The sequence below is a fragment of the Octodon degus genome, unplaced genomic scaffold, assembly GCF_000260255.1.
Source record: "Octodon degus isolate 3935 unplaced genomic scaffold, OctDeg1.0 scaffold00125, whole genome shotgun sequence".
Classification (NCBI taxonomy): Eukaryota; Metazoa; Chordata; class Mammalia; order Rodentia; family Octodontidae; genus Octodon; species Octodon degus.
This window is the reverse complement of record NW_004524701.1, coordinates 1,895,442-1,911,699: the sequence shown is the minus strand read 5'-3', so window position 1 is coordinate 1,911,699 and position 16,258 is coordinate 1,895,442. Positions and strand designations below refer to the sequence as shown.

At 40.3% G+C, this 16,258-nt stretch overlaps 1 protein-coding gene across 2 annotated transcripts in view; it reads right to left on the bottom strand.

Moving 5' to 3' along the window:
* Positions 1–714: 714 nt before the first annotated feature.
* Positions 715–16,258, bottom strand: part of Grid2 (glutamate ionotropic receptor delta type subunit 2) — a 1,592,033-nt gene continuing 1,576,489 nt past the window's right edge. For both annotated transcript variants that reach the window (XM_004640617.3, XM_004640618.3), the window contains 2 exons: positions 5,735–5,975; positions 715–3,178 (listed from right to left, as the gene is read on the bottom strand). In XM_004640617.3, the coding sequence (XP_004640674.1) occupies positions 2,756–3,178; positions 5,735–5,975 (664 nt within the window). In that variant the 3' untranslated portion in view covers positions 715–2,755. The remainder of the gene's footprint in view (positions 3,179–5,734; positions 5,976–16,258) is intronic.

Below are 16,258 nucleotides of genomic sequence, written 5' to 3'. Positions count from 1 at the left end.
ATATTGTGCATGTACCCTTCTTCATGAAGTGAGAGACACAGTCTCGGTTGTGGAAATTCCTCCTGGTTCTGACAGCTAAAAAATTATTTAGGATGAAATCTTAGAGCAGCAGATAGTTTTTACCTAAATCATATTATAAGAATATTTTTGTCTTGTTTATTTATTTATTTATCCATGTTGAGTTAAATTAATTAAATATTGTTCAAAGGCAGCAAATAACGATGCATTAGAAGTAATACTGGAGTTGAATGAATTTCCAAATCAAAAGACTTCACAAGATCAGTATTTCTCTAACAACAAAGAAACTTTTAATAAATACGATCCAAGTTTAATAATTTTCCTTAATTTCTTTTTTTTTCCTTAGAGAAAAGAATATGCTACAAGTCTTCGTTCTGCTGTTACTATGTGCTGTGTCTTTTTCATGAAACAGGATAAATTTCTCATCCCAAAAGTGCTCACAGAGACATCCATGAGAAGACAGGACTATGTATTGATGGTTCAAATGGTCTCAGATGGCGGAAGGACTGTCTTTCAATGGTTTAGGGTCCCTTAGGATGGGCTTTAGAAAGTCACTCAGTTTTGCATCCTTCTGCTAGTGAAAGTCAATGTTTTTTATGTTTTGTTTAACTCAAGGCAACAGTTTTGGGAAAATTTAAATCAATCAAGGAGAGCAACATTTTCAAATTTTAAAGACTTCAATAGTATGAGAGCAAGTTTAGAAAACATTTTTATTAGACAAATTATGTAGACAAATTATACACAGAAAGCTCTGCCACTCATAACTGAGGCCTCCAAAAATGTTTTGTGTATTTGTATAATAGGCAATACATCAAAATAAGCCTATTTTAAATATTATACATGGTTAAGTTTGTTGATAGCTAAAATCACTGCAACATCTGGTATGTCCCTACGCAGCTTGTTGTAAAGATTTTTTTTTGTTTTGTTTTGTTTTAAAATCAGAGTTATGAATGAGATCATGAATGTTACAAGGGAAAACAAGTTGTGCATGCACTTAGGTACTTGTTACCCTGGAAACAAAATGTTTTTTGCAGGATAAGAAATTTTTCTGCCTTACACAGTAGACAATATTTGAAGATTTAGTACAAAACAGTGACAGTACAAGATGCTCCCCAGAACAGAATTAGCATCAAAATATAATAGACCTTAAGAATATACCTCTTAATTTCTCCTAAAGCAAATCACATAGGTTGATTCCTACATCAGTCTTAGCCATGGAATGAATTAGATTAAAATAAGTGTATGGCTGCATCAAACACAAGATAAGTTCTGGTTCCTACTCATCACACTTTAAGGATTACAAAGGAAGTTCAACCTACATTTCTAACAGATAAGAATGCTACTTTAAAAGGGTTGTGCACAAAGAGGCACTGTTCTCCTTGTCATTCTTCTATACACTTGGCATTAATGTAAAAATACATAACTCCTCCAATAGAACTGGATAAAAAGGAGGTTCAGAGGAGAGCCCAGTATGGGTGTTACGTATTTTTCTCCAGGATGACACATGATATAATTAAGGCCACATCAATCCATCTCCCTCCTCCCCACCTGCAGGTGGTGCACTCATTGGCTCACTGCCTTGGAGGAGGACTTGCAGCCTTCGAGGAGGTTCTGGCTGGAAACTCTTCTAGGGCTCTACGCGCTGCAGAGGAGGTGACCCAACCAATAGCATTTGCCATTTAGATAATTAATGAAAAGTCAAATTATCAAGGTTAGCTTTATACACTGCTGAATAACAAATGAAGAAACTACTCAAATGAGTTACATCTGGGAACAAATATTAAGTCGCCCTGGATGTTTTAATAACAAAAGTATAAAATATTCTCTGTTGGCAAACAATGTGCGTCAGAATAACATTAAAGCAACCTGCCTTTTCTAACTGAAAAGACCTCTGGCACTATACATAGCTCCTGTATACAATACTTTTTTTTTTTAAACTAAAGCTTTATTAAATGAATTGCAATAGCAATGGCTGCCTTTTTATATATATACACATCATATAAGTGCATATATATGTATATATATATGAGATACTAAGTTATTTAACACAATAGAGGCTTCCGCCCTATGATAAAGTTTACTGTACATAAGAAAAACTTTTAATACTGTACAATCTCATAAAGGTCATATGCACTGTTGCAGTGCAAGAGTAGTTGTAGCTGTAGTCTTGACTGGCATATTAATGGCTTTTTTGTAATCCTAGAAAATTGCATTCCCATATTCTGTGGCCTGAATGGTCTCTGAATTGTTTTACAAACTCTGCAGGGTTGCCTTTGGTCCACAGTTAAAGGACACTCAACAGCAGTGGAGCGTTTTATGGATGCAGCAGGAGAATGTAAAAAGACTGAAGTTATTGCAATTATATTTTTAAAAATAGAGAAACATTATGTAAGAGGCCTTTATGTAAAATTAATCCTGCATATACTCTTAGTACTCAGTGCACATTTCCTAGACTCGAAGTACAGTATATGAAAAGCAGACTAATAGGATCCTAGTATACTATATTCTGGGGGAACACATTGAGTAATGAAAAAAAATGGAGGAAAATTTATGAGAAGGGAGAGGAGAAAGAGAGAGAGAGCTAGGGGAAGGAGGGAGAAGGTGGGAGAAGGAACTAGAATTGTTACTAATAATCCTGATTTTTAAAAAGTTACATCCATGTTAGTCCCACAATATTATAGCCGCTCCTGGCCGAGGGAGTCCTAAGAAGAAACAGTGTCGAGACTTTGTTTGCTGCTCATATGGAGGTGCCTCGGTCGGGGTCGTTCCCCAGATTGAGCCCCAGGGTGGGAGTTGGTTGGTAAGGAATGGATGACATTGTTTTGATAGGACTTCTGAAGAAGCCCCCATTGGGTGCCCTGTGCCTAAACGGGCCAGTTCGGTGCTCAGGCACGTTGCCAAAAGCGAAACCAGAGGCAGCTTTAGCGGACAGTGTGCGGCTGAGAGTCTGGATCTGCTCTGGGATAAAGGTTGTGGTGGTGATGTGAGTGTTCCTGAAATCACTGATCTGCTCCAGTGCTTGGCGTGTTGGCAAGGTGTCAATGTCCAGAGGGGTCAAGTCAATTGACGAGGTGGAAAACTGTTTATGGGGGCTGTCGTCATCTGTGCACAAGCTATTTACACGTCTATGGAGGTGCTCCAGGTCAATTTCCTTGTCATCCTGGAGATGAAGAAAAAGAAAATAAGGTTCTCATCAGTACTGGCTTCCATGGTAGGAAAAAGTAGTTCAGCAAACATGTAATGAACTGAACTGTGGAGTTTGTTCACTTAACAAATATTTACTGAGCACCTAATAGGAGCCAGGCACTGTAATAGCTTCTGGGAACACCGGTGTGATTGGGAAATAAAGCGACCTGTGATAGCTGTTTTCCTTGGGGTGAAAGGTCTACCGTGCGCAAGTGTCACAGGCAACCAGATTGATGGGACAGCGGTAGGCAAACAGTCACCATCCCAGGGAGAATAGTGCAAATAAAGCCCTGTGATCATTGCAGCCCTCCCAGCCCCCTCCACCTCTTTTTATTTCTCATTTCTTCTTTTGTTTTCCAGAATCTCATTCCAAGTTACACTTTCATTCTTTTCTACTACTTACTCCTCCCATTTCTGTCCTTAGAGGAAAAAGATAGGCTGTACTATGTCACACAAACACGTAAGCATCTATTAAAGAGCTGTTTCTTGTGGATTAGAGAGCTATGCGAGCTTTTATTTTTTAGAAACAGAATGAGTCACACAAGAGAATTAATCTCTAATCAAGAAATGTCATGTGCATCCAGTATCTGGAATGTGAATCAGGTGATGTGCGAGGTGACCAGGACACTTAGTCCTTCAAGTCCAGACACGTGATTGGTAGCTTTAATTTAGGACCAGGATTATGTTAGGTGGCTCTGAACCAAAGTTGTTTTAAACTGTGTTAATGATGGTTTTGGAAAATGTGCTTAACATACAGAAGGAGGATAAAACCTCAGATTTTAGGAGATGAAACCTACTCATAAATCTCTTAAGGTTTTCTGAGTATTAAAACATAGTATCTAAAAAATAAAATCACAATACCTGAAAAATTAGAACTGGAGAGATGCAAAGCTGTCCTCGTTATCCCTCTTATTTGTAACCAAACTCAGTGAATTAAATGAATTAAATGTATGAGGATTTAAATATATCTATTAATCATAAGAGGAGAGAATGCTCTTCATGGGGTCTGGATTAGTTGTCGTGAGTTAGAATGGGGTAAGTGTATTTTTCATTGTTATTAGAGGGATCCTCAGAGAAAAATATTTTGCTGTGCATCACTGTTTTTCCTTCTCCTTTCTCATTTTAAAATCCAATAAAAATATCCATTAATGTAGTATTATCACTATGACTTTAGGAGCTCGAGACATATAATTTTATGGTTCCCACAGCAACTGTAACATAGTCATCCATCAACAGATATAATAACACAAAAATTTAATATTATATATAGTAATTGAGAATATAAGGAGCACCGGGAGTGGTTAATTTCCAGATTTTTGAGGACAGGCAGCCTCAGCTCTAATGTTGCATTAATGGGGTCTTTGGCATTGAATCAGCATCAACAGAGATCCCAGAAGCTTATTCAACAAAGAAAAACACTATAATAAAACCAGGTTAATTTTTAATTCACCCTCCACTTATTTAGAATGTATGATCGTTCACACAAGGTAACGAGTCACATTTATCTTTGCTAAAACCACACTTTCCTTAGAAATGGTGTCGATCAGTTTTTCTTATAAAGAAAGAACCCTTATGCTACTTTAGAAAACAATCTGCTAAGAAGAATAGATTAATATGTAAAAATGCATATGCAAATAAAAAGTCATTTTTATTTGTGCATTACGGCACAAGTTCTCAGGATTTGCCCTAGGCAGCAGTGAGCCAAGTTCCACTTACAGAAGGTTTAGTTCTTGTTTTGAAACTGTGCATCAAATTTCTGAACAATTTCAGGTTGTTTTTCATTTCAACTTCAGAAACTGTAGTGAAACCAACTTAAGTATTTAAAAAGTTTCATAACTTTTGCCGAGTGAAAATAAGGTAAATGAGTCAAGTAGTTTATTTTAGCTTCGTATTTTCTTTATCACCACAAAATTTGTGGCAAAAGCAAGACGCATAACACTTTAAAAGAGATGCTGTGTGTGATTCTGCAATTTTTCCTTGAGATGTTTAGAAAGCAACTAACATGTTCCAGAAGTCAATCTGACTCATGGTAAAGGGGAAAAATGGCATTGTGGACGATTCTCTCATGTGTTTGCTAAGTGTGGGATAACTCCAGATCTACACATAGAGAGGGATACAGTTACTAGTGTTGAAAATAAGATTCTGCTTATTTTTATTGTAATATTGCAGTTCTAAGGCCTAGTGTTAGTGACACAAGTATTTATTTACAAGTTAAATGAATAATTGTGGTGGTAAGCACCTTTCATGAATTGGTCAAGGAAACTGTGGCCCTTAAAAATCATTGAATTTATCCTGAGATTTGAGAGAATTTCAAAGTCAACTGTGGTCCATAAAATCAACAGTCTTTCTAATACTGTGGCCTGCTCATCCCTTCTCTGGCAGGAGCTACTCTGGACCTTGGCATTGGTCTTATGAATCTTTGCTTGCCATAAATTCACTTTTGATTCTCAAAGAAAGAAGACATAAAGGCTGCCACAATTCCATCTTCCCACCCTGCCTGGACATGGGGCCTGATTGTGGGTTTGAGTACCTCTTTGGATGGGACGCGTGAGCCCTTCCTCTTGTTCCACCATGTCTCCAGCATGGCTATGAGGCAGGAGAGGACGATGCCTGCAGCCAGGATGCAGAAAACCCCAGCAAAACTCTTGATGTCCAGGGCGCCTCCTTTCTGCTTTGTGTCCACTGAGGAGTACAGGTCACACTGGCCATTCTTGGGCCACCATTTGTGCTTCAGGATGTCCATGTCACCACTCTGCTGAAGCTCCAGGATCCTTAGAGGCAAGAACACAACCGCATGTTACTGTAGACGTGGCCACTGCCATGGCCCGTGCCACCTCTGATGAGAACCCCACCTCCACAGGACGATGCTGCTGGAGGTAACGAGTCTCCAGATTTGCTTTTCAGGAAATGACTTGCAAACTAAAAACATCAGTGCTTTTGACTCCATAGATGGAGCTGTGGCACAAGGCTTTTTCCCCCCAGTTTTTTAAATCCCTCCCTTCCACTTTCCTTCTTCCTTCCTTTACTTTCTCCTCTTCATTTGCTTTCATTCTATAATTCTAGTTATTTTTCCCTGGTTCCTGGCAATGTGTGTTCACAATTACATTTCAGAGCCCTTATTTTGATGTGGTTTCAAGCTGCTGCAGTTTTGTTCCTTCCCTAAAAACAGAATGATCCCCTGGATTGTAATGCTTTTATGAAGAACGTTTCGCTGCTTAGAGCAAGACGCTGGCATAATGTCACCCGGCATATGGTACACACACAGAAATTCAATTAAAAAGACTTCTATTATTTAACACAGTGTGGGAGAAAGCCTTGGGACAAGTTTGAAGTTGATAAAAATACATCATTTTTGGTTTTTCGCACAACTGATCTAGTTTTCTTTTTAATGCCAAAGGCGAAGTAATCTTACCTTGGAGAATAAGGGGAAAAACTGACCAGAGGCGTGCAGAAGTCATTAAATTCAAGCAAGAATCACCCTTCCTCTCCACTCCCTGTCCCAACCCCAGAGTGTGAGAATGGCTGAAAAGACCACAGCTGCATAAATTGAGGAGTTTTAGAGGAATTATTTTCACTTCCATTCTACCTGAGACCTGCCTGTCTGTTGTCTTCCAGCGATGCCTCTTGTTATTGGCCAGGAGTATGTCCTGTTCAGAGGTGCATGTCTTCAGCTTTCCTGGGACTTCCTGGACTAACAGTGTAGTGCTCTTCTGGGCAAGTAAGCCTCTTCCTGGGGATGTGATCCCCTGAAGCCCTGGGGATTGAACCCAGGGTCTCAGCATGGAGTGATATCCCCAGACCTTGTTTTTTTTTTTTTAATTTTTATTTTTTAAAGAGAGTACAAAATAGTATTAAAGCAGAAAAATTACAAAGGATACATGCTTTCACTAAATAAAATAATATGAATTTCACAATATTTGTTATATTGCATAGCGTTGTCTTCAAATAATTGTTCATAATTACCAGATATGTGCATGCAAAATTGGAGAAAAGAAAAATAAGAAATATGTAAGAAATTAAGAATGAGAAAGGTGAAAGAATTAAAAGGAGTTAAAACAAATCATGTACCAACTGCTCCTTTCCATAGATCAGCAGAAATCCACAGTACCATTGTCCAAACCATCCTGCTTACACACATGGATATATATCTTTCCCCTATTCCCTCCCCTGTCCTCTTCAACTCAATAATTCTTTTCTTTTGAACAGGATAATTTCCTTTTCTCAGTATCTGTTGTACCCCTCAGATTCCATTTTCTCTTTCAGGTTCTCACACTAAGGAGACAATACGATGTTTGCAGGTATGGGTCTGACTTATTTCACTTAAGAGTATGGTCTCTAGTTGCATCCATTTATTGATAAAAAGCCTCAAATTTACCTCTTTTTATAGTTGACTGATACCTTATTGTGTAAAAATATTACATCTTCCTCATACATTCCTCAGATGATGGGCATCTGGGTTGTTTCCAAGATATAGCTATGACAAATTTCACTGCTATAAACATGGGTGCACATGTATCACTGTAGTACGATGTTTTCAAGTCTTCTGGAAAAATACACAGGAGAGGAATAGCTAGCTTATGGACCTCCAGGCCTAGATTTTTGAGGAATCTCCACACCGGTCTGCACAATGCATGTACCAGTCTGCACTCCCACCCAGCCCACGTTTATAAATATCCTTCCGACCACATCTTGCTAAGATGCTGTTACTTGGACTGGACTTTCATGTTGCAACTAGGGGTCCTGGTCACCTTTTCTGTCCCCTATGACATAGGATATAACAACACATAGTAGTCCAGTGAATGGAAAGTGTTCTACATGCTGCCCATGGTAACATCAGGCTCCCCACCTACCATGTTTCCTGATGATTGTCCTTCCAGTCAGTAGAGTACTACAAAGTGGTGTTTGAAGAGTGTGGACAGAGTGTAGGTATTGAGTGCAGGCACACACACCCTGGTGTGGAAGACCCTTTCCTGTGCACGATTGGGTATGTCAGGGACCCAAGAAGCTGGGTCCCTGTGCCCGCAAATAAGGCAGAGGCCTGACTACTCCCAAATGAGACAGTTGAGCCTGACTTCCTAGGGCCATGGAAGTGTATTTATCAAGATGAGCACTGTTGTGGTGTGTGTTTAGTTTTTCCTCCTAAATATGGTGCAGTCATGGGGCGGTGGTGGTGGTGAGTTTTCAGAGGTAACTGAGAGAATGAGATGCTGGGATCAAGGGTGTGGGAAGGCCAGATCAGTCCACTGCTTTGTTTGGCATAGTTCTGGTTAGGGATTAAGGGTGTGAGTGCTAACATCTGCGCTGGGTGAGTGGCCTGTGTACAATGTACAAGCATGCAGCATAAGGGACAGAAAGGTGTGTTCTTCTTTCTCTTGTTGCTTTTATGATCCAGCGGGTGCCATAAACTGTCCTCCTCTGTGATGTCCCTCCATGAAGACACCATACCTTAGAGCCAGCTGACAATGTCAACTGAAACCACTACAAACTGTGTGCCAATAAACTTCTCCTCCTCTAACTCTGGGTGTTGGGTGTTTAGCCTCAGCAAGGGGAGAGAAGCAATGAAGACAAGCACACAGGAGTTTTTAGCTTGATTTGTAATTTTCACATAATTAGAGGTAGGACATATAGTTCTACATGGGTACCCTTGCCTTGGGTCTTGGATTCTTTGAGGGTGAGAACTTAAAAGTTTAGACAGAAGAATAAAACCTAGCTGGGGGGAGTGCATGACTCATTTTTGGTGGTGGATGGCCTCTTCACTTGTTTCGTGTCATGCACATGGCTGGAAGAATGAACAGAATAAGGAAGAGATTTTACACCTGGGGTGGGGCTGACACTGAGTTCAGAACAGTGGGGACTGATGGAGGCTACGACAGAGTTGGCCTCAGCTTCGGGAAGAAGGTGTCCTGGAGCCCTTTCCCCAGCCTGGCAGTTCCTCTTGTTGCTGCTGCTGCTGCTGCATCCTCCTATTCTTCTTCCGTCTCCTCTTTCCTGCTGCTTCTCCTTCCTTCTCCTTATTTTCTCTCTCTCTTCCTCTCCCTATGTCTTTTTCTGTCTCTTTTTCTCTCTGGTGACTGCATCAAGGACTTGTGCACTAAGCTACATCCCCAGTCCTTTTTAAAACTTGTTTTTTAATCTTTTGAATGCAAATATGCAAGGCATATCCTCTTTTACTGAGCCATATTGCTGGCCTTTTAAAGCAAAACAAAACAAAACAAGGCAAGGCAAGGCAAAGCAAAGCACAGCATAGCAAAACAAAACAATATAGACACTGAGTTTCACTAAATTGTTAAGCTGCCCAGGATGGGCTTGAAGTTAAAGTCCTGCTGCCCCAGCCTCCTAGAGTGCTGGAATTACATCCCAGGCCAGCTAGCCTCACTTCAGAGAAACTAAACTTTCTAATGTTGCTTCAGAGCGCTGCTCTAATATGGCAGTTAGTTAATAAAATTTTCTAGACTGATTATGAATAATGAGGATTTGCATGCCATCCACACTCTAGGGTATATCCAAGATAAATTCATCTTTATCTCCAGACTTTGCTAAAATGTATTCCAGCGCATTGGTATCCAGAGGGTCTCTGCAAGCAAAAGGCCCTTGGTCAGTCACTGAGCTGGAGAAACATGCTCTCGCAAACCGACAAGGAGGTTAGTCTGCTCAGTCTCTGAGAAGATCTGAAGAAAAGAAAATCTGCCTTTCCCAGATGGAATTTAATTCCCTTCCCTCATTTTGTCCGTAAGTAATGTGTTGATAACCTGTGAAGACTGGCGGAGCATGCTTGTGGAATAACGCTTTGCTGTATAAAAGCAACTACTTGTGGGAATTCCTGGCACTGTGTTGGGATCATACAAACATGCAATCGTAGGCTCAGAGTTACTCATTGGGCTTGGCCTTCACACTATGGAAGTGATGCCTGCACTGGTAATGAGTTGACATGAAATTTCAGTTATGATAAGTACATTCTAGAGAGCTGCAGATAGCTAAAAATACTGTATAATACCCTTAACATTTCGTGATGGTTAGATGGGAGCTAGCTCATATTAAGATAATAATAGTAGTAACATATTGGCAAATCATGTAGATGTTTTCCTATCTATAGGCACAAGATAGTCACTGAGTATCTTGAAGAAAAAACTTAGTCATCTTTAAACAAATAATTCTTTTTGAGTTTCTGAGTCCATGTCAACGTGAAGGGAAAGTGCAGCCAGACTTGCTTAGTGAGAATGAGTTGCTCTTCGCCATCACAGGGCGCTGGTTCCACAATTCTGCTCAACTTCTTTCTATAAATAGTATATTACTTGCATGTAAGTTCTGCCTATCCTCACTCTACTTTTAATTATCTCTAGATATATAATACTTATATGGGTTCAACACTATACACGAAAGGCACTCAAAATATACAAGAAATGTTTAAATTAAAAATATTTAATACAGTAAGAGACATTGCCATTAATTCCTCTTAAACTCCCCCCTTCATTTGGAAAACACTTATCCCATGGTTCTTGCCACTATTTTTAAAGATCTATCTATCTATCTATCTATCTATCTATCTATCTATCTATCTATCTATCTATCTGGTACAGGATCTCGCTACAAAGCTCAGACTCTTAGTAGTCCTGCTGTCGCCACCTGCCCCACACTGGGATTACAGCCGAGCACCAACACACTTGGTTTCAGTGGCCAGTGCGGCGTGGATCCCGCACAGCATGCGGTTCCAGATGTCGAACTCAGGTTCTTGCACTAGACAGGCAGGCGCTTAGACTGCCGACCTATCTCCCCAGTCCCTCTTGTCACTTCCTAAAGTAGTTTTGGGAGTCCTCTTTCATGAATATCTTTACAAAGTGTGAAAAAAAATTAATAGTAAATGCTGCTGTCAAGCGCAGCTTAGTGGAAAGACAAGCTCATGAGAGCACGATGCGGTGGCCTCTGCCGCCTTCTTCACCAGATCTGGTGCCACTAGACTTCTGGCTCCTCCCCAGAGTAAGAATGACTAAGCAAAACGTTGGAGTGAGCTCAGGACACTGAGGTAGCCCAGCGGCTCAACTCTAAGTGTTCCTGAAGTTGTAAGTAGCTGCCGGACTCAGGTGTCGGGGAAGGATGACAGGGCACGATGTCTGCGTGTGCTTGGTGCACACACACAGTTTATTTATTTATTTATTTGTGAATAGTTTTCATTTATACTTTTCTGAGCTGTGGGTGCAGAACACGTGGAGACAGAGGACTGATTGCATCCGGACATAAAATGAGGTCCCTGCTTTGCTATACCTGCTGCAGGGAGTAGGTCAGGGTCTGCAAAGGGGTCAGCGTTTTTCCTTACAGCCCTCCCTGTTCGTGAGACTACCAGGGGCCCGATCCACATCCGCGCTGCTTCACAAACTGGCCTTGCCACACTCCTGCCTGGCACAGTTATAGTAAATGAACCTCTCGTTGAGAGCCTACTCTTTCTTCTTATCATGAAAGTCTAATATTTTTTTCTTCCTCGGTCACCTAATGATTCAATAAATACCCAAAGAGAGACCATATGCCAGGCACTTCTTTGGGCACAACATCTATCTAAACTGCGACTGCACGGTGGCCCAGCGTGGCCCTGGGTCATAGTGGAGGCTGCTCTGAGCACCCTCCTTCTGTGTTCACTCGTTCAGGAGCAGGTTACTGCCTTCTCCTTAGTGGCACCGAGACCCCTGCATATCGTGCACCTACTCTGTCCCCTTAAATTTTCTGAACTTGGACTATAGTTTAGCTCTCAAAATAATGCTGGAAGTATACACATTATGCTTCCCTGTCTTGATTCTCCTAGGAGTCAAAGGCAGTAAATAAAAATAATTTGTTCAACTGTAGAATTCCTTTTGTGTTCACCCAGGTTAGTTATAGGAGCTCCTAGGAGAGGGGGCGGGGCTTCTCCTGGAGCCCGTGAATCTGACCAAGCCACAGAGGTCTCTTTACACCCTATCTCATGGTCCTGGAAACCCAGGCAGCCAAAGCACTGCAGGGAGGCCCCATCTCTGCAGATCAGCGGAGCACGTAGACCACAGACTCTTGGGTCATGCGCCAGCTGCTCAGCACAGCCCCTAGGGGCACAGCCTGGCACTAGACAGAGTGCTGGAAGGGACTCGGAATGCTCCCGAGCCCCAAGGGTCTGTCAGAAAATCTTGCTACTAGGTCCAGTGCTCTGTTAGAAAACTTTAAGCGTAACTTCTGCTTTCATTATTTGTTGTTTTAATAAAAATTTGTTCACTTTGTTAAATAATTTTGTTTTGTTAACAAATACAGATCAACCAAATTTAAGGATTAGACACAGAAAGATGGGCAAAATATAATGTACTTGCCACGAAGATTAAAAGGGTGAATTTTTGCAATACATAAGGACATGTGTTCTCTTTTCAAATCTGTGTGGCATGGCCCTATCAAGTGCAGTTTAAAAACACATGTAAAACACATAAAGAAGATTTTTACCTTTTAACTGTAGAACACAATGATATGAACGTCGAACAGTGCAAGATCTCATTGCAAGGTTCTTACAAAAGACAAATTTTTTTTTTGGTAATCCGGGACCACAACCTGTTTTGTTATGTGTGCAGTGTCCACAAGATGCCAGTGTTTGCTCATAGAAAGCAGAGTTGCTGCGGTTTCTTTACCTACATGCTTAGAATAGATTTCGTGGTGCTATAAACACACCATTAACAACAAAATTAGCTGGTAGACTGTGATAAATAATTGGATGCCTGAAACCTTTCCTGGAAGTATAGTCAGAAAACTTCCTGCCATTTCCACCCTACTTGTCTTCGAGGCTTTGTGGTGAGAGTTACTGAGGCCACAGGAAGTGCTCCATTCACTGCTTGGCATGTGTAAGCTGCTGTTACTTGAAAGCCAGTGCACGTGAGCATGTGTGATCAGCATTCTTTCTTTCGACCTGCACAGGTACATCCCTCTTTACTGAGAGTTGCACACGTGTGTGAACCTGTAAATGACTGACTTCCTGACAAGTATGGGGAACTTCCTTCTTTTGCAAAAGCATCGCAGATTCTGTGCTCTCACTGCGCAGAAGCAGTGTAGAAGTCTACTTAACCGAACTGAAGTTTGAAAGTGGTTAGTAGATCAATCCTTTGTACATTGATATAAATGAGCAAATTCCAAGAGAAGGCAGTAGGGAAGCAAGAAATTTTTCTTTTATTTTTCAGATAAAAACTTGCAACAGGCTTTGGAGTTCATCTTGGAAAGCTTGCTAGGTACTATTCTTTGTGTGTGTGGAGGTCTTGCATTGAGCATTGATCACGTGTCATGGTTAAGAGCTACTCTAGAAACTGATTTTCAAATGAATTTACTTGTAACAAAACAGATTGCCAAATGATGGATGTGAATCTCTTATCTCACATAGGTGATCTAGATGTTGTCTTCGAATAATACAGCAGTGTGTAGGTTCCTTCCTAGTTTCACTGGGATCATAGCCCTTACATACATAAACTCCTGCTAAGCCATCTGTAAAAAGAATTACTGGTTATCTGAGAAAAAAGGCAGTTGCCTTCTTAGTCATTTCTTCTAGGAAAGAATGTAGGAGAAAAAATATTTTTTCCTTTCTAATATCTGTAGGAGCTTCTTGACCCTTTTGTAATCAGATGTCCTACCTCCTAGAAGCATAAATTATGAGAATGAAAATGACTATTGCCATTCTTTCTTCCCTCTCTTTTCCCTTCCCCTACTTTAAAGATGAATGGGCTCACAGAGCAGAGCCATTTCCCACACTTTCCACTTGAGCCTACAGTCTCACTGCTGCAGGGGTTGATTGACCTTTTTGTGATTTGTACTGGTAGCCAGTGGGTGACCTGGGGGCTGCAACTTGGGTCAGTCTTCCAACACAGGTCTCCCTCATCACCCATATCCTCTAACACAGCACTATTCAGAGAGTAACTACCCCTTTGGTTTCAAAGAGCTGTCTAACTGCGAGTGACACTGTTAGCAATGTGTCCTCTAAACTAAACATTGTATTCTAATGTGACTGCAGGCTTAGCCATACTACAGTTCCAGGGGGTTCAGGAAGTATAGTTTTTCTCTAAACTTAATTGATCTTCCTCCAGAGGACTGTGCTCATTGAGCAGTGGGAACAAAGCTAAATTTAGTTCACTCTGACTTAAAATTTAATCTCATCTAATAGCTTAACTTGTCTCCGACCTTAGTTCAATCTACTTGAGAGAATTACTCGTTTGTTGCTTTCCTTCCTTTTTTCTCTCTCTCTTTTTCAAGATGGCCTTAGGATTTATAGAGGACAGCATTAGACCCCCTATTTTATGGGTTCAGGGGAAAGCTGATCTCTCAGCTACCTTGTATGTGTGTGTGGGGGTAGTTCTGCCTCAAAGTGTGTTGGAACTGGATCCACTCTTTAGATTTTAGTTGGTTCCTGTGTTCACCTCTGTGGCCTGCAGAGGCTTTAAGTCTGCTGGAGTTGGGCTGCTTCGAGAATTCCCTTTTGGGCTTCTGCCATTTCTTTAACAAGCCCATGGCTCTTCTGTAGTCTTTCAGATAGTATAGTGGTACCTTGGCATTCACTAGGGAAATTTCTAAGTGCTCTAACTTAGCACCCATATCACCATTGCTTTTGCCCACCATGTGGCATTGACTTCTCAACCACATGAACTCTTCTTTGTTGGTGTAGAGGCCAACATGGCCTGGGACTCCCTTGAGGAACCAACATGGCCTAGGACTCCCGTGGCCTAGGAAAAGAAACCTCTGGCCCTCTGCTTTATCCTGTATGTTATCCCATCTAGTACTTCTGCCCTTATGTGTCTCTATTCCCAACCATCTATTAGAAACTACAAGCAAAAGATGACTCACTCCCCTCTTCTCTCTTGCATTCAAAATTCTCAAACTTTGGGCCTTTCATAGTGGGGGAGATTTCTAGCTACATAATGATGAAAGTTTATGATATGAGATCTGCTGTCTATTTTTTTCAATTTGGAAGAATTAAGGCCACATGGAACTAGGAATATGTGAGGATGAAATATGTCATTTTCATACTTTAAAACTATTGTGTCTTTATGTGCTAATGAGTTTTATGTGACCAAAATTTAAAAGATGTTTAAGATAGAGTCTGATTGCTCAGTAATGGTTAGTGCTGGCTATCATTGAGAAATAAATTTGAGAATATCTGAAAAATTTTTTTTGGTACAGTGAATGAATCTATTTTGTTCCAAAATACCAATATTAGGAAGATCATTTGCTTGATTTTTATAAAATTTTCCTCTTTATGATTACTGTAAAAGAATCAGTAGCATACAAATGATTTTAAGAAAAATATCAGTTCAGTAGGTTCTCATTCTTTACTTCCTTTATTCTAGTCTTGGAAAATATAGGTAAACTTGAAGCATAAGTACTTACCAAAGATTAAGATTTAAGCAAATAAGTATGTTGCTGCTCTGATTGTCATATCTGATATCACAATTTGAATATCATGGTTATAATAACAAATTCCATCAGCCTCATGTGAATCAAGATCAACTGACTAGTTCCCTTTAGCGAAATATCTTAGTAATCACTTACTAGCATTAGATACAGAAATATTTATTGATAATATCTAATACCTCAATAATATGAAATAGCCACCATCAATAGACACTGTTTCTTTAGTTTAGGTTGAACTTCCAAATAGTTCTCCAGCTAGCTGAGTCAAATACTAGTTGGTGAAGTCTAATTTACTCAGACTGACTAAGAGCATATAAATGAACAGTATTTCATGGCATTTTAAAATAAGTACATGAATATTGTCTTTTAGATCAAAGTTCAGCAATTTATTCAGATTACAATACTTAAGGGCTGGACAGGCAATGTTTTAGGCTTTGCAGATAATGTGGTCTCTGACACAGTGACTCAGCTCTGACTGTACAGTGAGGGCTGCCATAGATGGCGTGTAAACAAATCCTTTATTTAAAAACAGCTGGTCAGGAGTCAGATCTGGGTTGCAGTCTCTGGTTGCTGACCTGATTTTGGACTCAGAGAGCAGCTAACTCTCCTCCTGGTCAACAAATTTTCATTTCGTTAAAAATTTGATGGAAGTTCAGAGGGCCTAAGT